This window comes from Hippocampus bargibanti, linkage group LG14, assembly GCF_051943395.1.
Source record: "Hippocampus bargibanti isolate YZ-2025 linkage group LG14, ASM5194339v1, whole genome shotgun sequence".
Taxonomy (NCBI): domain Eukaryota; kingdom Metazoa; phylum Chordata; class Actinopteri; order Syngnathiformes; family Syngnathidae; genus Hippocampus; species Hippocampus bargibanti.
In genome coordinates this window covers 7007233-7032013 of record NC_142747.1, presented here as the reverse complement: position 1 = coordinate 7032013, position 24781 = coordinate 7007233, and the positions used below count along the sequence as shown (strand labels likewise).

The 24781-nt window shown below is 43.9% G+C and overlaps 1 protein-coding gene across 1 annotated transcript; it reads left to right on the top strand.

Annotated features, from left to right (window-relative positions):
• Positions 1–1714: 1714 nt before the first annotated feature.
• bcl9l (bcl9 like) lies at positions 1715–23943 on the top strand. Its single transcript, XM_089013638.1, has 9 exons — positions 1715–2309; positions 9234–9325; positions 10090–10492; positions 13020–13142; positions 14085–14265; positions 14335–14419; positions 15407–17756; positions 17848–18102; positions 19562–23943. The coding sequence occupies exons 3-9, from the start codon at positions 10195–10197 to the stop codon at positions 20728–20730; spliced, it is 4461 nt and encodes a 1486-aa protein (XP_088869764.1). The 5' UTR covers positions 1715–2309; positions 9234–9325; positions 10090–10194; the 3' UTR covers positions 20731–23943.
• The last annotated feature ends 838 nt before the right edge of the window (positions 23944–24781 follow it).

The window sequence follows — 24781 nt, the reverse complement described above, 5'->3', positions numbered from 1 at the left end:
GCGACAAGGCCAACAGAACTGATTGTGAAGGGGGTCCAGGTAGATTTCTGACCCTGGTAACAAATGATGGCTGAAATGTGATTGGTTAAGCGCATAAATATGAAAACACACATCTGGAAGCAGCGAAACAGGGTAAAAGAAAGCTGAAAGGAAGCTGAAAGACAATTTGGAATTATTTAATAAGAATTCATGGACAAAACATAATTAACATCAGTCCGTGATTTAGATATTTCTAAGCCAGCAGAGAAGGCCTTGCAGGCCTTGAAAGTCCGCCACTGTTCTAATGTATTCGCAAGTCCCGGTACTTGCGCTAAATACTACAAGCGTAACATTTTCCCCATAATGCCGAAGGGTATTTACTTGACATCTGCGCGTAAAAAACACATTTTTTTTTAATCGTTAGCATTTGACTCACATTACACAAAAATATTTTGGAAATTAGTATAAATTTTTTATTTGTAACATTATTGTTTTATTATGGCTGTAGGGTATGATGTATGTTTGGCATTTTTCCCCATAATGCCACTGGGCATTGACTTGCCCCATACAATAAATCATGCACTTCAGTCATAATAAAACCATAAAAATATGATTAAACAATGTTCATATATTTAATTTTCACACACATTGGTGCGATGCTGGCCCAATTTAAGAAACAATAGAACCTAAACTCCCCTCAGCTTGTCAGCGTGGCAGTAATATTGGCCATTCTTCTCAGAGGATAATGAAGATATGCAGGAGGGTGTATATATATCATCTGTCTACATGTGTTGCCTCACTGTGTTCAGATATCTGCTGCTACACTGTCACAGAAATGTTAATTATTATCCCGTGTGCCGATGAATCTTCTGTAAATTAGAATTAAGGTACAGGTTTCATTTATTGGCTTAATTTGAAGGTAACTTGTGTGTGTGTGGGGGGGGGGGGGGTGCACTGTGGGATCCAGTTCCACTCAGTGTCGGTGTGGATGTAGGTGTGCATGGTGGTTTGGCTGCACATGTCCCCTGCAACTGACTGGCGACCAGTTCAGGGTGTCGTCCTCCGCACTCTGCCTGAAGTCCGCTGATATCAATGCTGAAATGCTGCTTGTAACATCGGTGGAGTCACTGGCTCACCAAGCAGCGCTTATATCTCAATTCAAATGAAATAATAGTTCAAATAGCAGCCCCTATCATGTACTATCTGAAGGGGGGAAATTACAACTGAATCAATTTATGTATGTATACAGTTTGTTTTGTCTTGTGGTTGTGTGTGACTGCACTGCATCACAACAACAGCTGGTTCTAATATTTTTTTACTTTCAGGATGATGCAGCACAGACCTCTAGAACCGCAATAATAATAAACAACACATTTTAACATCATGACTTCAATGAGAGTGTCAATCAGAAGTGTGGAATATTATCACAACTGTTGCTCCATTGTAGGCTGGAGATGATTGACATACTGTATCAACAAGGGACCATTTACAGCTCGCACTGTTCTTTAATCCGGATGACCAAAAATGTACATCCTATAATGTCCTGTAATTTCTTTTTGCATCAATTTACAACTGTTTACCCCATGCCAGTGACGTATAGTGACAAAGAGAACATTGAAATGCTCTTCCACTAGATGGCAGGAGGTACAATTAACCTGGCCGGGGTACACCCACCTGTTGCCACACAGAGCAAAATAATTCCATTTGATGTTTAACTAAACACACTGAAGTGCATTCACGAAGTCCTTGAAGAGAGGTTATTTTTATTTCATCAGACTGATTTTCTTCTGACGTTTTTATTTGGTGACGTGCCGTGGTATTTTCCATGTGTGCTTTAGTTCAAGATTGCAAAAGTATTTCCTTTTGTAGTTTCCCTTTTTCTTTTCCTGTTTATGTATGTATTTATTAATTTATTTAACCGTGCGGTGTATGGGTGTACCTAATGAAGTGTCCAGAGAGTGTCACTGTTGGAAGTCCACCCCGTGTCACTAGTCCGTGACTTACGGATCCCCGTGTGGACATTCGCGTGATTGTGTACTGGAAGACACGAACAGCGGCGAAACGACGCGTCTTCGGATTTCAACCCAAACTTCCAGCCAGACGTGCCAAGCCGCGCTTTGCTAGCTGAAGGCTCCGTGGTGGGCGAGACTCTAGTGTCCCCCCACCCCCTCCCTATCCCCAGCCGCCCTCGACTCCAGCTAGCTGGGAAGCGGCTGTGGCTGTGACGCGGGCCGGCTCACGGAGCACTGTCGGCGGCTTCCACCCCCGGGGAATGTCGGCCCCTGACGTCGGCCTCCTCCTCCTCGGGTGTCACTCATCAGCCAAATGGGGTAGAGTACGCCGCATGTTTTACCACTAACTGTTGCACACACACGCGCGGACACAGGCACGCACACCTGTCTTTATTAATGAAAACTTTGCTCGTGTGGGCTAAATTTAATTAAACGTTTGATGGTGGTTAAGGAAAAAGTTTAGTGTTGCGAGTGCAGACGTCAATTAGCATGCTAGCCAAGTTAGCATCTGACGCATCCAGTTCGCCAGAGTGGGCTTCCGTGGCATCAGCCGTCGTTCCTCGAGAAAAGCCCCATACTCCCCCCTCGGGGAACGGAAGGGGCACTCAGCCGATTTCCACGCCTAGATCGGCGCATGGCATGTACCACACCATGGTTCGCAACCGCTACTTCGTAGTCTCCCGTCGGTGGCTAATTGGGCAGCCGGCGGAAGCGGAGGTGAAGCTTCGCCTAGCCGCGTGTAGTGACAGGCGGCTGACACTTCACTCACAGCCGGTGTGGGGCATACGTCGACTTGGCATAATATCCTTCACACCATTACACATTGTGACATTTTTAACGTGACGTTTAATTTATTTCACTTTTTGGTGGCGCAAATAATTAGTCTTGCCCAAAATATTCCACGCATCTTGGCGAGTAAGAACCGGTGTGGCGTGTTTGCTCGTCCGGTTCCTGGCTGGTTTTACCCGCCATGCGAACCAGTGCGTGCCTCATCGACAACGACAACAAGCCAGCAACAGCCTGTTGCATGTATGGTTGCCATAACGTTGCTGCTGCTGCAACGGCTTGAAGTGCACAGTACGCACAGGAACACAGACTGCGTGTTGGAGCTACCATATCCCGGCTAGCTATATTTAGCCCACTAACAGAGTTTGCAACTTGATCCGAATTGTCTTGCACAGCCCGGAGGCGGGCTGTGCATTTGCTACTTGGTCTTCAGTGGGGACTTACACGAATTAATCCACATTTTAATACCACCACTATCATGTTGCAATTAAAAAAACCATCAACAAAAACAAGTATAACAGCACATAAGTGTCCATTGCCCCCAGATCAGTTCAGAATAAAAATAAATAATACTGGGTCAATACAATAAAAAACATAATTATGATGATGAGAAGCGATACACCATATTGGGCTCCTACTTCTTTAATTAAAGGTATCCTTTACTAATAGAGTTTGCTGGTACCAACCATCAATACCTAAGAGAGATTTTTTTTAATAAATATAATATGACAGTTTGGCACTTAATTTATCTTATAATTAAATCACATCCGTAGATATGAAAAAAAATACTGTAGTGAACAATTACCTGGCTCAATGCGAGGGCCACTGTTTCCGATGAGGATTGACCACAATGCCCACTTTAATTTTTGATTCCGAATGATTTATATTTTTGGGCCACAGCCCACAGGAGAAGCAATGTCCATGATAAAGGTTTTGTTATTAACAGTGACCCGATCTCTCGTGGCTAGTATGGGCAACCATTGTCAGACATTCGCCTACCAATATGTATTGTATTGTATTGTATTGTATTGTATTGTATTGTATTGTATTGTATTGTACCTAACAGACGCTGTCTTGAGCAGACTAGCACAAATTTATAAATGGTGGTGAACAATTTAGTAATAATAACAATAATAATAACAACAACAACAACAATAATAATAATAATAATAATAATAATAATAATAATAATAATAATAATAATAATAGGCGGCCCGGTAGTCGAGTGGTTAGCACACTGGCTTCACAGTGCAGAGGTCGCCGGTTCGTGTCCCGGTCCGGCCTCCCTGTGTGGAGTTTGCATGTTCTCCCCGGACCCGCGTGGGTTTTACATTTCCGTATGTCTTTGTGTGCCCTGCGATTGGCTGGCAACCAATTCACGGTGTCCCCCGCCTCGTGCCTGAAGACAGCTGAGATAGGCTCCAGCAACCCCCGCGACCCTAATGAGGAATAAGCGGTGCGGAAAATGAGATGAGATGATAATAATAATAATAATAATAATAATAATAAATTTCATTTAAAAGCACATTTAAAAACACGAGTGGTCAATTTCAATTTGATAACTGTCTCTCAACTCATTCACTGCCAGGCGATGGGCAAAAATGTGTCCACTCCAGTGCCAAGGTTTTTGACATTTTCACTCAAAGTGCAGGACCCACAGAATATTGAGTTTTTGTACTACATAAACATTCAATTCGGCGTAAGAAATCTTCTACCCTCTTCTTTCATCAGAAAAAAAGAGTTAATTCCTAATTTATATGGGTCTGGAGTTATCTGAGCTTGAAATGGGGGCGACTGTAAAAAATACAATATAATACATACATATTGATTTATATCACATTTTAACAACAGCTGAAGCTGTAACAAAGCGCTAACATGGACAAAAGGTAAAGGCTGCCCCCTCGTGGAAGGGAAAACATTGCCAGAGGTCTGACCAGCGCTTTATCGGCACCCCCCCTCCCCCCCGCAAGGAAAACCAAAACTCGAAAAAAAAAATTGCAATGGCGCCCCACATTATGCTTTTGAATTCCTGAACAAGTTCAGGAATGGCAGTGAATGACTTAATGATTAACCAACTATCAAAATAATTTTTTCTCATGCAAATTAGTTATCCGGCATTGTTAGCGGCATCGCTCCTCAGGACCGAAGTTGTGCCATCTCGCTGTTATTGTTGTTGTTGTGCCGATATTGCCGTGTGACCATCTGCTCTCTGGTGTCGCACGACGCGTTCCGCCGAACGGAAATGCAATTCTCCAGCTGTGGAAGCAGACGGCTGCCTGCTAGCTCATCAAATTAGCGGTGGCAATGGGAGTGAGAAGTGTTCATCCCGAAAGCCGATAATTAAAAAAAAAAAAAGGAACATGTTTGTAAAGCAGAGTGCTAGGTTTATTTTCTTCCAGTCAGCCCTCTCGCTGTCAGTGATGAGGTTGCATTTTCATACATTCCCCTGCTCTAATTGGCAGGCTTCCAAGCATGCTTTACAAAGGATGTGACCGTTGACCCGCCGCGCAAAAATCAACCGCTACTTCCTCGTTTCGGAAGAGAGGCTTCGGCTTGAGCCTGGGACACGTGTAACCAGTTTGGGAGACCCCACCAACCCCACCCCTCTCCAAACATCACCGTGTGTTGACTGCTCTTTCTCTGCGTAACCCAACCCATCCATCCAACCATCCATTTTGAACCTGAAGAGGGTCGAGGTGGTCCCTGCAGCCTATAACCTAACCTCAGTTGTTAAATGAAAAAAAAAATCAACTATTTGCTGGTTTTGTGTTCCAAAATGCCGCAAGAAGACGTGAAAGTCCTCATAAAGTCGTAATTTCTATGAATGACTCATCGTTTTCTAAATAAGAAAAACTATTCTTTTCGTCGCCCGATTGTCAAGTGGTTAGCGCGCCGACTTCCCAGTGCAGAGGTTCAAGACCAGGTCCGGCCTCCCTGTGTGGAGTTTGCATGTTCTCTCAGCGTCTGCGTGGGTTTTCTCCAGGTCCTCTGGTTTACTTCCACATTCCAAAAACATGCAAGGCAGGCTGATTTAATGCTCCAAATTGTCCCTATGTGCGAGTGTCAGCCCGGATGGTTGTTTTTCTGTGTGTGTCCTGTGATTGGCTTACAACCAATTCAATGTGTCCCCCGCCTAGTGCCCAAAGACGGCTCGGATAGGCTCCAGCACCCCCCTAATTAGGATGAAGCGGTCTGGAAGATGGATGGAAGGATGGATTATTCTCTTGTGTGAAAGATGGAAAGCTCCCTCTCGCCTTTGATTGATTCGTTGACCAAGCGGAGTGTCGCCACACTTGAGTCCGCATCATCTTCCATCTCGTTCTACGTGTTTGTTGTTGTCTCCTGACATAATGTGTGTTTTGCGGCTGCCTGGCGCATTTGGAGCGTGTCAGAGGATGGTGCGCGAGGTTACCTCAGGTCACCGGGCCATGAGAACAGATGTTGTTCCAATGACACAGTCGTCTACTTTATCAGTTCCATCCTTGGTAAATTACTCGGCCCGCCGCTTTCGTCTACCAAGCCCCCATTCCTGTGCTTTTGTCGGTCGGGGGTTTACAACGTCGGTTATGGCGTGAACAACGTTAGCAAAGAGCTTTCGCGTTATAGGCTGTTTGCTGGTTGCCGTGGCAACACAAAAAATGGACGCTCGGTCAGTAAGTCCAGGGTTTGCGATAGGCGGATGGCTGCAACGTTATCGTTATCTCGGTGGTGAAGGGGGTGGGGGATGGGGTCAAAAGCATGAACGTCATGCAAGCACATACTGCTCCCTTCGCTTTCCTATCGGCAGGTTGCAACTTGCCCGAGACATTACTAGTCCTAAATGTTACACAACGACACCACCGCTGACCAAATAAATACGTTTTGACAAAAGACGCTCAAGATGCTGGGCAGTTATATTTCTGCTCTTCTTTCCGGTGATATTTTTGAACCCCCGATGTAACCTCTCATCATTGTGGCTCCCTCTCGCTGACATGTTTTTGGCTTCTTCTCCAAGAGTGTAAAAGTTGGCGCAGACTTAGTTGCTGGTTTGCTGTCAAAGCAGCAAAACGCTGCAGAGCTTGCATGTCAATCACTGGAAAACTCATCATGCGGACAGGAACATTTGGCGTGGACGTCTTGAGTGTAAAAAATAGAACTATCAATCAAAATATATTTCGTTGCGTCAACATTTTTGTACTTAAGAAAAAGCACAGTGTCCACTTACATCACCACAAGGATTAATCACACAGATTAAGTCCGGCTCAAAAATTTCCACTGGGTGGAGGGGGGGGGGCACTTTGTGGTTTTGTGTCGTCAAGGGTCATGCATGTTGTTTTGGACCCTTACTTATTTCCACCCCCCACCCCCCGGAGCCCATGTTTGGTAACGGACTGATTCTTTTCGGGGAAAAAAACGCGAAAACCTCCCTCATCTATGCGCTTGTGCGTCATTCTTTAGCAAGTGCGTTTATTTGTTTCCGTGTTCCAGACAGTCTCCGCATCGAGTAATCATATCCCGGGGGTTCCATATATAGTGAGGACCGCACCACCGCTTTTGGTGATGCAAACCCAGAAGGAATTTTCAGGTCTTAACCTTATTTAATTGAAATAACTGCTTTGGTGCCACCTTGTGGCTGTTACTAACCTTTTTTTGAGTGGGTGTTAATTACTGGCACACTTCCACAATTAGCCGCAGGGCTCCCCAGAGTTCGCACTTCCTTATTTGAGGCTAATTTAAAGCTCAGATGTGATTGTGATGTACCCTAATCGTTATCATCTACTCAAAAGCTGTGCTGATCTCAGAACCAAAGTGACACAACGCTGCTACCTACAGGTATCTGTTAGCCATAACAGCCAGAATTTTGACAGACAATCTCGGCGAGACCCCCCCTTACATAACTCTCCGTCCTAAGAGCAAACAGGCATTTTTTCTTTTCACTTTTTACGACCCTGATATGGATGAACGAAGCGGCTTGCGTCATCTTGTTGACGCCGCCGGCCTCGACAGACTCGCCTTGAAGCGAGCGTCTGCTTGCAATCATGCAGGTCGGGCCCAGATAGGCCCAATCTCATCTCGGCTGTCTAATTGGAGGCTGGCCGCCCATCGTGTGAGGAGTCTGACCCCCCTTCTTTGTACCCCCCACCATGCAATGCACAAAGCCGATGAGTCACATTTGTCAACAGGAGCGACGTCTGACCAGCCCCGCTAGGTTAATGAGTAATGAGGTCCTGGCGTACAAAGCGTGTTCCTGCTCTTGACTTTAGTTGGTTATTTAATGACTAATGGTGCTATTATGTCACTGTTTTGGGGAGATTTAATACTGGGTGGCATGGGGACACCGAACAAAAATATTTTATTTGCACATTCGAGTCTAAACTAATTTTTATTTTCAAAATGAACTATTTGCACAGCTTGCTCTTCGGAGACAAATCCCACTTTTCGTAATATGCGGCGAATGACTCAGAAGTAAAATGAGCCTTCAGTACTTGCAAATAATCTCCCTGCATCCATTTCCAACATCCAACACTTGTACATACTGTATTACAAAAAACATTTTGACTATGTTTACATTTAGATTTATTATCTGTTTTCATCTCCTACTTTCTCCCTTTCATAATTTTTGCGGCTGTAAATTCAGAATTTCTCCGTTACGAGAGAAATGAAGGCTTTCTGATCTTTTCTTATCAAACTACACTCAGTGTAAGGGTAAGTTAAAAACATTTGTTCTTGTTTTTCCGGTCTGTCAAAATGTACTTAAAACCAGTCCGTGGCAAAAAAAACCTTTTCATGGTTTATGTTGTTCATTTTTTATGCCAATCTGCAGTGTGCAAAAGTTCATGTGACTAGTTTGGAGGTTGCGGTTGTGGTTGACCTTGTTTGTCAAAGAATAAAATCATCCTCGACATAAAGTGTGTGTGTTGCTCAAAGGTTTGAACCATTTGGATCTTTGGAATCAGCAATACGGTTTTGAGGTCATTTCCACTTTTCCTGGAGATGATTTTTACTAGTATGGTTCATTGTATCCTGCCTTCACTTGGTTCTGTATGACAGAAAGAGGCAAATAAATATCTCGAGCATTTTTGCTCTTATGGGGTCATGTGTTCAAATGGGCTCAAAGCAAAACGCGTAATGCGTCAGGCATGCTTGTTTTGTGAGGCGGGTGAGTCCGGTATCGCGACACAAAGTGTTGCGGAATGTGCGGTAAAGATCTTGTGGACCCAGAATGCTGCAGAGCGACTTGGACTGCGACAAACTACAAAACCCCCAACCCATCTAACTCTAAATACAACAATTCTGCAGTCTCACTATTAAAGCGGCACCATGGTGACTGCACGAGGCCTTTGGTTCTCTTATCACTGTTCTTCTTTGTCGTCTGCCTCCCTCGTGGCGTCCATGTTTACACTGAGGCTGAGAAGCACGGCAATGATTGTCGAAATGACTCACCGTGGTGCTCTCTCTCTCTCTCCTTCTGTCCAGGTGTGAGTGTGGCAACTGAAGCATGAAGCGGGAGAGTAGCAATGGCGACGTCAGGCCTCATCTGCAACCAGAGTGATTACAATAATTGACAGGTTGGCTATAATGATTTTTTTCATGGCAATGTTGATATTTTTTGACAAGTCACTTCATTGGGAACAGCTGTACAATCATCCATACATTGCTTCTGACATTTTATTTATTTGTGCATTTATTTATTTTTATTTATTCATTTAGTCATTAATTTATTTATGTATTTGTTTATTTGTTGTGTGTTTCTTTGTTTCTTTGTTAATCTGACTTATTTTGCGGATGATTCCTTGTTTTGTCATTTTGCCCCAATTCGTTCTCCTCAACACGTGACCGCTGATTGACATAGCCGTACGTTTTAGTCCTGAGGGGAAATTTCATAAACACAACTGGCTGAAGTTGCACAACCGTGTTTCTCCAGTGAAGTAAAAAAAAAAATGCTTATTTAATTTGATATAGCCTTGCTGCCATGCGAATGAACACATTCTAATCCCTCCATCATTTGGTTAAGATAGAGGGCAAATCCACAAAACCATTGTGCACTTGGGATACAATACAATACATTAGATATTGATTTATATAGCACTTTAACAACAGCTGAAACTGAAACTTTGCAAATAATACAAAAATATTTTTAGATGACTTGCCGATGGTCTCACCCCGCTGAAATTTAGCCAGTTAACAGCCACACAGCTTGTCATTCACTGACTTCCATGTCACTCATCGGGCCCCACACACATTCAACATCCAAATAAAGATTTTGTGAAAAAGGCTGCCATGATCAAAGTCTAAAATAATGACTTTATTTGTCATGTCATTTCTCCTTTAGTGTTGCCTGATCGCCATGTGACCTCCGGCCGACATCATCTCCACACCTCTCCTCAGCCTAATTCAGCTGCCAATCAAATGCACACAAACAATAAACTGGCCAATCATGGCAAGCAAGGTTACCGGTGACGGGCGATCTCAAATGGCCACCGTAAACCTGCAGGCTCAGCAGCAGCAGCAGCAGCAACAGGGAGCCACTGGTCACCTGGCCCCCAAGAGCCGCGTCAGTGCCGGGGGTCATGCCGTCAACAAGAGCAACCCCGGGCCAAAGGCCGCCGGTCAACCGGCGAACAGCGTCGGCGGAATGCTCAAAACCAAAAGCAAGCGGGAGAGGAGCGTGTCTGTGGACTCTGGAGAAACACGAAACACTGCTCCTAAAACTCTGGAGGCTGATGCCAAAGCAGGTAAGGCATTTTTTTTATATTTGCATACAATTTACAAACATTCGAGTCACGAACAATGGTACATACGAACATTTTTGTAGTAACATATGTAGTATTCTCTCCAGTTGTACATGTACATATCTTTAGAGCATATATTTTATTACATGTTTATTTTTCAGTAGAAACAGACAGGGGACTGTACTTATCCAAGCCTTAAACATACTTGTATAACCCTTAGACATACTTATCTAAGCCTTAAACATACATTCCATCGAAAATATAGCACTGAAGAAACTTACGAACAAATTCACCTTACGAACGACTGTTCGGAATGTATCTCGTTCGTAAATTGGGGAGCGTGTGTACCACAAAGTATGATCCCAAAACAGCGGTAATTTTACATTACTCTTAAAAATTATTGGCTTGTAATTTTTTTTGTAATTAGAAAGACAACAATAAAAAACAAAAATGGATAGAAAAAAATATATATAAACATTCCTGTATGTTTTTTTACTGCAATTGTTTGTATTAAAGAAAACATATTTTAAACTTTGCGAGTAAGCCTCGGAACACCACATTTCAGTTAATTTATATCATACACATCCTCACACCAAGTTGTGAATGTTATTTGGTCATAACACATGAACTGTTTGAAATTGTGAGGAAAAAAAAGAAACATCAAATCCGCCTTCAAGAGTGCCAAAGGTCTCCATTTTGCCTCCACTATCCGTTTTAATCAAGCAAAAAACCATAGATGACATGCCTACTTCACCTCCACCACGGCAGGAAGTGAGCGTAATAGCACAGAAAATGCCCCGACCTTTCAGCGAAGCGGCAGAATTTCCTCCCTCCACTCCCCCAAGGCTTCTGATAGCGGCAATGACGTGTTTCACATAAAAGGCGTCGTGTCCTTTCTTACAAGGTCACGAGTCTGTGTGAGTTCCCCTGGTTGAAAAATATGAGTACTCGTTGCTATGGGTGGGGGGGCCACATGTAACTCCGTGTACACCAGTAAAATGCTTCAAATGAGATCAATCCTTTTCTGGATCGCTTTCGCACATACAGATGTGTCTTAAGATAGGAGTTTCGCTAGCTCAACCATTCTTGGACCGTCGTGAAGAAAAACACTTGCACCGCAAATCTCTTTACATTTAAATGAACCCTACCAACAAATGTAAAATAACACTATAATATTGTACTTTATAAAAATGTACAAGCATGACAAATAGAATGTGAAGGAAAAAATGCAATGTTATTTGCTTATGGTGTCATGAACTCAAGGATGAATTGATGACAGCTTTGCTGCTGTGAAATGTAAATTTCTCCACTGTGAGACTAATAAATGCATATCCAATCCAATCCAATCCAATGACAAATCGAATAACATACCACTAATATACAGCACTTGCTTTTTCATTGCCTCTACCACAGCTCGTGATTTTTGGAGCTGTCTCAGCGACTGTCGAAATAAAATGAAGCACATCACTATACTGCAAAAAAAAGAGAGAAGGCCAATGACCAAGACAAACACATTGGCTCAATGACTTTACAGCGAAAAAAGAATCCCGTTGCCATTGGCAACATAACACTGGCAGGAAAGCAAGCTATCACTGGCGTTTAATTGGCAGGGGCTCTCTCTGCTGTCTTTTGTTTGTATTGCACCTGGAATTTTAAGAATCCTCAAATTAATAATAATACATTTCATTTTCAAGCGCCTTTCAAAACTCTCAAGGACACTTTACAGTCAATTCACACATTTATAAATACAGTAATGGTAAGAAATGTATGAAAAATCCAATACAAAGAAAAACTCCTCACCCTTTGAAAATTATGAACGCAAACAAAAGATTGTTTGCGGCGTCACGCTGTTTATGACACTATTTCGTGATAAGAGAATAATGACTATCGAGTTGCCGCAATCAAAAGATTGTGGGCTCTTTTTCCCCCAAAAAAGTATGTAGGCTTTTTTTCTGTTCAGGAAAATTGACAACTGTTTATTTTCTTCAGCATTTAAAGTGGGACACTTTGTACACACTGGTTACCGTATTTTCCAGTGTATAAGGCGCACCCAAAAGCCTTGATTTTCTTCCAAAGATGACACTGCGCCTTATATGCTAGTGCACCTTATATGTGAAGTAATATTGAGCCACAACAGGTCTCGTAACAACTGTCAGCAGCCGCTGACTGCATTTCCCCCTGTAGAAGAAGTAGTGCATAACCCCACCCTCTACTGTAGCGTGGAAAACTTTTGAAAATACACCATTAATTGTGGGTGTGCCTTATACTCCGATGCGCCTTATACACTGAAACATACTCCTATGCTCCATAGCTCCTATGTTTTGCTTTTCTACTTTCATTTCTTTCATAACTTTGCTGCTGTGAAATGTAAATTTCTCCACTGTGAGTCTAATAAAGGCGAATCCAATCCAATCCAATCCATACGATGCATTTCACCAGCATAGGATGAATATCTTTGGCATCAGAGTTTCTCTGAGTGAGAAAGTTTGAAGACAATATTCCCACATCTTTTTCTGTATGGGTGTTGAAGAGGCTGTGACACGCAGTAAGCGTCGTTGCGTCCTGGAGAAGAAGCAGCCGTACAGTGGAGATGAGTGGTGCTCCGGACCTGATACGGAGGATGACGAAGACAGGCCACATTCGACGACACAAAGTGAGTCAGGAATCACCAATATTTCATTTGGACTTAACTCATTCACTGCCAGATGTGCAAAAATGTGTCCACTCCATTGCCAGGGTTTTTGTCATCATCAGTTGAATTCTAGGACCCACAGATTATTGAGTTTTAGCACTACATAAGCATTCAATGCAGAGTTAGAAACTTTAGACTCTCTTCTTTCATCAGAAAATAAGAGTTAATTCCTAAATTATATGGGTCTGGAGTTATATGAGCTTGAAATGAGGGTGGCTGTCCAAAATACAATGCAATACATACGTATTAGTTTATATAGTGCTTTAACAACAGCTGAAGCTTGAACAAAGCGCTAACATGGACAAAAGGTAAATGCTGCCCCTTGTGGAAGGGACAAAACATTTCCAGAGGTCTGGTTAGCACTGTATTCTCACCCAAGCAAGAAACAACAAAACCCGAACATCTTCGGGAATGGCGCGCTGCGTCATATACAGTAAAGTCTCGTTATATCGATATTCAAGGGAGTCCGAAAAAATATCGATATAACCGGGACTATCGATATATCCGACCCTGTTTGCATGTAATTTTCTCTGTGCGTGCATAGAAATAGTATCGATATAACCGGGACTATCGATATATCCGATATCGATATAACGAGACTTTACTGTATTTAATTCTCGAATAAATTTGTGAATGGCAGTGAATGAATTAATGGAAAAAAAAAATCATCATTCAGGAGCGTCATTTTATATTTAGTTGGTGTGATTTTGTGACTGCAGTGGTGCGGCTCAATCTGACAAAAAAACATCCGCCAAATAATTTTTTGCACCATTTTTTCCCCATGTTTTTGGTTTGTGGATGCACTCCTCCTTGAATCAATGTTGTGTTTTTTATCATTTATCATTGTATACACTTGTGTATTTTGAATCGTTAGGATATTGCTCCAAAGTGTTTTTTTTCAAGGGGAACGAGTACTGCCGGGACCCAGGCAGGGGCAGCCTGATCATCCACCTGCGGTGTCCGTCGGGTCGAGGCCTGCAATGGCTTGTGGACCTGGACCTGGACCTGTACTGAAGCCAGGTCCACTTGCACCTCAGTCCTCGCAGCAGTTGTTGTACGTCTTCACCACCACAATGGCCAACAGGTAAGCCGCCATTCCCAGACGTAAAAGCACATACATTCCGATTCATTCTTCGACATTTTGCATCAACAGTGCTGCGGAGGCAGTAATGAAGGGAAAGATGGAGTCCATTCTTCAGTTTCACCAGCAAAATGTTCCACAAACTAAGCTAGAGCAGGTGAGTCAATGACAAATCAATCAGATACAGTTGTAATTTCAAATACAGTGAGACCTCAGCTTACGAACACCTTACCTTGCGAACTTTTCGTTTTACGAACGTCAAATTTATGAAAATTAAACCTTGTTGTGATGCCTCAGTTTCATAAGATCTTACAAGTCTGAAAGCAACAGGTGTCAATTAAGAGCCATCAACGACCATCACAAATGTAAATAAAGTGACTTTATTATATAGTGACTAGAAGGTTTCTTCAGCCGTCATCTGTACTTTTTCAACTTCGCTTCGTCACCGTTCGCTGACAGAGCCTCTTGGATAGGAGGCGAAATGTCCGACACCTTCAAAAAAGTACAGATGACCCCTGACGTCTGCGTTTCCCATCGATGGACCACTCCTGTACGACTGAGAGCTTACACAGATGTATTATACAGTGCAGTGTATTTCTTTCATTACAATACAATAGCACATTTATTATACAGTAAAGTCTCGTTATATCGATATTCAAGGGAGTACGAAAAAATATCGATATAACCGGGACTATCGATATATCCGACCCTGTTTGCATGTAATTTTCTCCGTGCGTGCATAGAAATAGTATCGATATAACCGGGACTATCGATATATCCGATATCGATATAACGAGACTTTACTGTACATCGAATAAGGTATGTTGTGTGTAGTTTTAAGGCTTATTTAGTTGAAAATTATATTTTATGGAGACCTGGGAACGGATTATTCTCATTTTAATGGCTTCCTATGGGAATTGTTTTTGGGGGATACACACTTTTCGCCTTACACACTCTGTCTGGGAACCAATTAAGTTCGTAAGCCAAGGTCTCACTGTACCTGTGTTGGACAAAGTATTTAAAGGTTTGAAAAGAAAGTTTCTGATGCAACCTTTTGGGCCTCATTCTTGTAAAACGTCATAAAACATCCGGTATTTGAGGAAGCAATCATCAATGAAAGATTATTTCTTTTCGTTGGAAACAGGTTCCCGCACTGTCGAGTAACACGGAGAAGATGAACTCGAGTGCCTCTCCGAGCGGAGGCACCCCCAAACTTAAAAGCGGAACCCCGCGACCCAACTCAGCAGGAAGCGGCCCCCCCTCGCTTGCGTTGGAAACGCAGACGTCAGGGGACCACCCGGACAATGATTCCCCACGGAACAGACATGGCGGGCTGTCCGTTAGTAACTCAATTCTCTGCCGTAGACCCGAGGGAGATGGCAGTAACACCTCTTTAGACACCGTCTCAGGAACCGCACATGGTGAGTGTCTTCCCATAGCTAGTTTGTCTCCATCGGGGAGTCCATCCATCTTGTCTGCGCATTTACAAAGCGGCACGGGACATCGAAGCGGCCCCCGGAACGCAGGCGGGCTTTCCAAGGAGCAGTTGGAACACAGGGAGCGTTCTTTGCAGACTCTGAGGGACATCGAGAGGCTATTTCTTCACACTGGAGCGAGAGGGAGCCCTCATGGCGACACGGGGGGTTCCAACAGTAACCTGACAAACAATGCTTCCAATGTAATGAACAACAGCGGTGGCAATCGAGGCGCTGTTCTTGAGGACGGCGAAAACGGTGCAAACACTGGCGATTGCAGCAACGGTAGCGTGGCGTTGTCAATGTTGGCTACTCTGAAGAAATTTGAAGAACCGCTGCAGTCCATAATTTCACAAACGCAGTCACTCAGCGCTGCCGCGCACAGCCCTGAAATGGACCCTCACCATAATCTCCAACAGCACCCTCATCATCAGCTCTCTTCACACAGCTTGGACATGGGCCCCTTACTTGGACCAGAGGGGCTGACCCAAGAGCAAATTGCGTGGCGGAAACTCCAAGAGGAGTACTACCAGGAGAAACGACGGCAACAGGAAATGCAAAATCCCCAGCACTTTAGGATGATGACGGAAATGGGCTTGCACCGAGGTCCCGTGATGATCAGGGGACCCCCTCCCCCGTATCACAGCAAGCCAGGAGATCACCAGTGGGCTTCTGGAAATATGATGGGAGCAGGCTTGCCTGGAAATGTACGAATGGCGGCCATGCACCAAGAAGTACCTGGACGTTCAAAGTTCCTGGCCCATGTGCAGAGAGGGCCTCCGGGTGGATCGGGGTTTCCTGGCAGTCCGGGGGGGATGTTATCCATCGATGCTCTGGGACCCCAAAGGCCTACCAGACCGGGGATTTGGCTTGATAACATGCCCAACAACATGGACGGTGGAGGTCCATTCCACGGTTGCTATCCTCCTCAACACTTGCAGGATGACCCAGAACTGTTAACTCGTGAGGAATTATTTCGCCTTGCGGAGAAACGGCAGATGCAGGGTCTTCCTCGGTTTGAACTTGACCGGATGATTGCACAGCAGCAACAGGGCAATATGGGATCAAGAATGATGGGAAATCCCGGTGGTCCAGACATCTCCAATTTAGGTATGGGCAGAGGTCCGCCTGCCAACCAAGTGGATCCTATGGACTTTCCCGGTTCACGGGATATGATGGGCTCTCCTGGTGGAGGTCCTCAGATAAGAGACTTAATCGACGCCCCTCTAGGGAGCAACCTGTCAATCAACATGAACCCACAGATGAATATTCAGCAGCAGCATATGACTCTGTCGCAAAAACTCCGAAGGGGCCCAGGAAATGGGGGAACCCTAAGTGACTTCTTCAGCCCCGCGGAGATTGCGAGAATACGATCGTCGCAAGATGAAAGAAGAAATATGGGATTGGTTTCAGGTTCTGATGGACCCTTTCGTTTTCCGACGCCGAGCCCTTTTTCCGGTGGACCGGGTGAAGGGCCATATCCCCAACAGCCTGGTCCCGAGATGTTTGGGCCTGAGCATGAGGCTCGTAATCCGATGGGGAGTACGTCAAGGCTCAGTCATATGCCAATCACCGTAGAGCTCAGGGGACCTGGTCTTGGTCCTCGGCATTCTACCGACCATTCCATCAATGTTCACCCACTGACGAATCCTGCGGTCCAGCATCCACACCAGCTCAATTCCCCATCACTTCATCGAGAGCCACCGGCTCATCTTCCCTCTCCGTCTACTCCGGGCCAGAAGTCGCCTTCAATTATTACCCCCGCAGGGCCCCAGCCTCCTCTTCCCCCTGCTTCTGGCGCGGGAACACCTTGCTCTTCTTCTTCCATGAAATCGCCCCAGATTATGGCGTCTTCAAACCCAGAGTTGCACTCCCCAACTATCTCACCCAGGCGACTTAAGTCCCCAGCTACGGCTCTCGGCTCTCCTGCATGGATGTCTCCGAAAACAGAGCCTTTGAGTCCAGGCGGTCTAACGGGTGTGAGGGCAGCAGGCAATGGAGGAGGTCATTCTGAGACAGGTGCATTCACACACAGAAAAAAACGAATCACACACATCACCTGAATTCGTAATTTGTCCTGTATACTTTTGGTGACTTTTTTTTTTTGCAGGGCGTTCGATACACCCCAGAAATTCCAACTCCACCCCAAGTAGCCAAGCAGGCTTGATGAATCCTAGTATGACATTTGCAACGTCGCCCGATGCCTCCAAAACACAGAATCCATTATCGCTGATCATGTCTCAGATGTCCAAGTATGCCCTGCCTAGTTCCACTCCCCTTTATCATGACGCAATCAAAACAATAGCAACTTCTGATGACGAGATGCTGCCCGATCGACCTCTTCTGCCCGGTGTCAGCATCGGAGGTATGAAAAAAAAGACACAGAAGGATTACATTTTCAATTATAGTGATACCTCGGCTTACAAACGCTTGAGCTAACAAACTTTGCGCTTTGCAAACGTTTAATTCGCAAGAATATAATCTTGGCATACGAACTAATTTTCGGGGAACACACGGAGCGCTACAATGAGTGATATGTCGTTCGCAAACGAGCCAGTTCTTGGAGCTCCTAACAAGGAGCTGAAAATGGCAGCCAGCTTTTTCTTCCTCTATTCCCTGCCCCCAGTCTTCGGTTAAATCCGCACGTGATTGGGCAAGATCCGTGGTTGAGGATGGAGGAGATACACGCAGCAGGACACACGCAGCAGAGTGGGACGGAGGGCTTACAGAAACACACGCCCACACACACACACACACACACACACACACAAGGGAGACAACAGAGCTTGAAACAAAAAAACAAAAGTTAAAAGGTGAGAACATGGATAGAAAACACAGTGAAATTTGGACTCGTTTCAACTTTATTTATAGTTCAAAAGCAGTGTGTAGACTGCAAGGTTAAAATAGCCCATCAATCAGGCTCCACAAATAACCCGCACAAGCCATCTGTATAATTTGAAGAGAACCTACAAGCAAGGGAACCAGCTATTAATGAAGTTTCTAGTGTGTCTGTCTGCATCTGTTGCTGTTGCAATATCACAACTTCTAAGATGTACAACCCAGAGCTCCTTGAGACGCTTTATGCAAAAAGCTATCCATTCCATCAAGCCATCAACGACCATCACAAAGGTAAATGAAACGACTTTATTATACTGTACAGTTTATTTCTTTAATTACAATACCATAGCACATTTATTATACATAAAATAAGGTATATTGTGTGTTGTTTTAAGGCTTATTTAGTCGAAAATTATGTTTTATGGGGGATGGGAACTGATTATTCTCATTTTAATGATTTCCTATGGGAAATTAATGTTTGGAATACACACGTTTCACCTTACACACACTTTCTGGGAACCAATTAAGTTCGGAAGCCAAGGTATTACTGTATGTGGTTTGACTCTTGGAACTTGAACCACTGAAAGAGTCAAAATGTGGAATTTGACAACAAAAATCTAACTAAAAAAATCAATTCAAAATTGGCCAAGGTTTGGGTTTAGGGTTATGGTTCAGATTAGGGGTTAACGGTTAAAAGTTTAAAAGTTAGGTTTGGGGTCTGATTGTACTTGGCAGTAAGGTTAAGATAGTTAGGTTACAGTTATTTTTAGGAATTGAGGTCGGAAGAAATATGCATGGTAGATGACTTGAAGATGACTTGAAGTCTCGGAATGATTGTGAGTGTGAGTTCTCAAGGTGCGGTCTACCTCTCTCTAGACTAGCGGCAGAGGTCTTCGTGCTTACCCTACTCGACTACTCTTGGTTACGGTTCGTTAGATAATCCAAACCCTTCTCATCGTAAAACACTGATTTTCCTTCACCAACAGGAAACTTGGGGAACCCGCCTCCATCCCAAATGTTGGTCTCCCAGAGTTCCATCGGTGCCCAAAGTGACTCTCAAAGCCCCGTCGGAATCCCAAGTCAAGGTCAGCAGCAGCTATCCCATGATGTCTCAGGACCCGTGCTGTGTTCTCCAAACCCACTGGGCCTTCCTGTCATGAGTTCCACCATGATGGTCGGAGGAGGGGATGACCTTGGTCCTTGCAATGTTTCACCGATCTCTCAAAACCAGATGGCAGCTTTTCCCCGTTTGCAACCGTCGTCTCACGTCCGTATACGCTCACCCATCAGCAGAATGTCACAGAATTTCCCTCAGCCCGGCGAGGATCTTCTCCCACCTCCGCAGTTGCACCTGATTGGTAAAGACTCCCATCAACGCCACGCTCATCCCTCTGAGTCCTTTCCAATTCTTGTCATGGGCGATGGTCCGGATCTAAGCGAAGTAATCCGACCGACCCACTCCGGGATTCCTGAGTTCGACCTGTCCCGCATCATTCCGTCTGATAAGCCCAGCAGTACTCTGCAATATTTCCCGAAGAGCGAACCTCACCAGAATCCAAACAAGGGGCTTGGGTCTCAGCCGCCGCCTTCCCAGCAGCTCCTCAAACACTTGTCTTCCTCTGGTCCTCCACACATCTCATCATCCAACCCCCACTTGGCCAATTTACAGAACATGATGGCTGAACAGCAACTGCCGCCTAATCAGGGGCAGGTCGGACTCGGCCACAACATGGCCGTCCTCCAAGGGGACGCCAGGGGTATGGTGTCCGGCACAGACATCGGCCCCGTGTGCCCCCCGGGACACATGTTGGGAAGGACAGGCATGGTTCCCCAGCAACAGCAAGTCTTGATGGCCAACAGTTTTCTTCACCATCCCTCCGGTGCCTACCCGGGAATGATGTCACCTCAACAGCACCAGCACAATTTGATGGCGCGGCAAAACGTGATGATGATGCAGGCCAAGCAGCGCAACATGCCCATCCCGGGAGACCCTTTCGGGCCCCAGAATGCTTTAATGTCCCCTCAGGGTGCCTTAATGGCCCCATCCCACGCACAGACTGCAATGATGGGACCGCAGTCCTTCAGACAGCGGGGGATGTCTCTGGACAGCCCCATTGGTTACGGTCCTGGCGGTATGGCAAACATGCCTTTTTGATCCACCCAACACGGTCTGGACAAGCGTATCGATTATGTTCCTGTTGGAATCCATGTATCATTCGTTCTTTCCGCTTTAATTGGCAGTCAAACGTTGAAAAAAACAAGAAAAGCATTCATTAGTTGTTGACTTTTTTTTTAGTTTAACAAAAAAACAAAGGAATTGATATCCCCCTAAAAGCTTTTGAGTTGCCAATATTAACTTTCATTTCCTTGATGACGAATTTCAAAATTTAAGCCTTCACAGATAATACATTACATAATTTTCCCATGTTATAATATCAGCAACAGATACTGATCATGGTCTGGACATATAAAGTAACAACAAACAAGCCAAGGTATCTTTTTTAAGTCATGCTTGTTACCACATGTCCATTTCTTGAAAATTAAACCAATTTACTACCGTATTTTCTGCACTATAAAAGACTTTGGATTATAAGGTGCACCTTCAACAAATGGCCTATTTAAAAAAAAAAGTCATACAGTGTAGGGTGCACCACATTATGAGCCGCGGGTAATCGAAGTTGCAACTGCGGTTGTCGTTTCGCTATGCATCCACTAGTTAGTGCTATCTTAAAGGACAACCGACATCTCCGGACAAGTTGTGTCCATAACTTGTAAAATCGTTTCAAATGACTTCTACTGAGCGTATTTTACAAAGATTCCACCGCATCAAGCTATATTTTACGTTTTATGACTCGCGCTGAATATTCAGGAAGTCTTGTTTTCGAGTTGATGACGATCCCCACGTGACGTCACGTTTGGAACGCCCCTGACCCAGAAAGCGACACACAATGCATTTTGCGGTACTTTGTTTGGTCTGAAAACTTTGCGTTGATCCGTGTTGATGGCGAAATTAGAAGGAAAACACATAAATAACGCGATGGTCAATTGTTGTGTGTTGCACCAAGACAACTATTTGATATTCGCTGACACAAATTCCAAGCAGACAAATCAGCCCATTTCCAACGGAGTTTGGCGCCATCTTCTGCATTTTCTGGGTGCTACATTTCTGTCCAGATGCCTCAAAATGACAGGGAATATCTTCTTTAATCGATTGCAAACATTTATGCTTTCCTCTTCAGAATTATTTGAATCATATTCATAACTGGATGAGTAACAAGAAAGCATCTTCTCCGAATCTGAAGCCATTGTTTTGATTCCCGAGCAAGACAAGACATCTTGGCGTGACACCACGAACAGGAAACTGGCCACTTCCGGGTTCAATTTAAAGTAGTTTTTGGACACTTTAAGTGATTTTTATTGGTGTTTTGCATTTGACTAAAATATCATCCTGCATGTTTTGGGTATTTTAGATGCTTGTCCTTTAATAATACAATACAGTATAATACAGTACAATGCGGCTGTATTAAATATAGAGCAGTGTTTCTTAAACTTGGGTTCAGTCCTGAACGAACTGAACCCAACAAGGTCAAATGCATATTCGCCGACACATTATTAAAAATGAAAAAAAAGTTATAACAATTGGATTGGATTTGCTTTTATTCGCCTTGCAGTGGAGAAATTTACATTTCACAGCAGCAAAGTGATGAAAGGAATGAAAGTAGAAAAACAAAATACATGAGCTGCTGGAAAGGCAGCCACTCTCGCGGCGCCGTCTTGAAGTCAAAAGAACATACATCCATCCATTTTCCGTACCGCTTATTCCTCAGTAGGGTCGCGGGGGGTGCCAGAGCCTATCCCAGCTGTCTACGGGCACGAGGCGAGGGACACCCTGAATTGGTTGCCAGCCAATCGCAGGGCACACAAAGAAAAACAACAGTCACTCTAACACTCACACCCAGGGAAAATTTGGAGTGTTCAATCTGCCTGCCATGCATGTTTTTGGAATGTGGGAGGAAACCGTATGACCTGGAGAAAACCCACACGGACCCAGGCAGAACATGCAAACTCCACACAGGGAGGCTGGAGCGGGACGCGAACCGGCGACCTCTGCACCATGAAGCCGGCGTAACAAAAAGCCTCAATAAAAAATATGACAACACAAAGACAAACAACACAAAGACACCTAGAGTCATTCCTTCTTAAGCACTTTCTGTACCCTCTTTGTTACATGAAGCAGTTCTAGATAAAAGAGGAGAGATCAAAGCATCTTTTCACCGGTGGATCAGGGACATCATGGTGGAATGTGCACGACGACTACAAGCTAAATGTTAAATATGTATACATAACTATACATTTTTTAATTGTGCACAAAATGAACCGTACATGACATACATTCATGACAGTAACAATAAATACAAATAACATTACAAATCAAGAAATGAAAGTTATGAAGACAATTCATTCAACAAAAAGGCACACAAACCTCCTTGGCTCACTTCCACGAGGGGTGAAATATCCTTGCTTGTATCTTTTTTCATTTTGTAAGTAGTAAGCCCGGCTAATAATTAGAGTGAGACATGGCATTGGAACATAAATATGGAAACAACTCAATGGGCAATTTAAGGAGAGTTCGATTCTCTTTATATTAGGCACATTTTTAAGAAAATTGAATGCTTTTGGGTGCACTTTGTGGTGCGGAAAATACGGTACCTTAATCATACCTCAGTGTTGTGGCCCGTTTTCTATATTTATCCGTCACCTAACATTCAAGTAGGAAAAAATCCTATTGTTTTGCCGCTTTTTTGTATTACCCCAAAAAATAATGAATCAATGTTTTGGATTGCCATTTGAAAATGAATAGAACAAATTTTGCACGGATTAGCGTGCCTATGCATTTTTTATTTTTTAATCTTGCTTGGCTTTCTTTTGGGGTGGGAGAGGAGAAATTACAGATATCAGAAACATGCTTTGCTACTGATTTATACATTGAAATATTTAAGAGCACTGTAAAATGGTTCGATACAAAAATTTGAAGAGCATTTCTTATATAAAAAAGGAAAAAATGTAAAGTTTGTACATTTCTGAGATGTGCTTGTTTGTCAAGAATCATATTGTAATAGGTAAGTGTGTGCGCGTGTGTGTGTGTGCGCGCGTGCGTGAGACCGATTGAGGCGAAATAATATATACCTGCTGTATATAAGATGCAATTTGTGATTGTTTGCACTCGTTATATGTAACTGTTTTATTGGACGTCGAAAAGAAATGGAAGCGTGAGAATCTCTGGTGGGTTTGACTTGGGATGGATGTTACTGTTTGATCAATGGACAACGGGACACGGTTGCAGTCCAATAAATGAAAGCCTTTATAACCTGTGGTGTGAAGAATTTTCTGGCCAACATCCAAAGAATGAACACTTTGAAACAAATGTAAACCATCAAATTCAAATGACATGCAGTCCAAGAGTTGGATGGAAAAAAAAAGAAAACCACTTTGAGAAGTCTGATTTTAAGTGGGACTATCAGACAGCGATTCGTTTAACAATTGGATTACAACACAGAGAGACAAAGATGGTAAGGACCTGCAGCAGGTTCGGGTGATGAAGGATTGAGATGCAATGTATTAACAGGTGCCAGTAGTGTGTTGGCAAGATGGAAAGAGTACTTTGATGAATGAGGAAAATGAGAAGGAACAAAGAGTAGAAGACATGACTGTTGTTGACTGAAGAGGATGAAGGGGGGAAAGGCACTCGGGCCTGATGATTTACCAATCGAGGTATGGAAGTGTCTTGGACAGGTGGCGGTGGTGGTCCTGACTGGGTTATTCAACAAGATCTTAGATGGTGAACAGATGCCTGAAGAATGGAGACGAAGTGTACTCGTGCCCATTTTTAAGAACAAAGGAGATGTGCAGAGTTGTACTAACTACAGAGGAATGAAGTTGATGAGCCATACAATGAAACTCTGGGAAATAGTAGTTGAAGCTAGACTAAGAGCAGAAGTGAACATTTGTGAGCAGCAGTATGGCTTCATGCCAATAAAGAGTACGACAGATGCAGTGCTGCTTTAAGAATGCTGATAGAGAAGTAGAGAAGGTATTGCGTCTTTGTAGATCTGGAGAAAGCATGACAGAGTGCCGAGAGAAGAGCTGCGGTATTTCATGAGGAAGTCTGGAGTGACCGAAACGTATGTCAGAGCGGTGCAAGACAT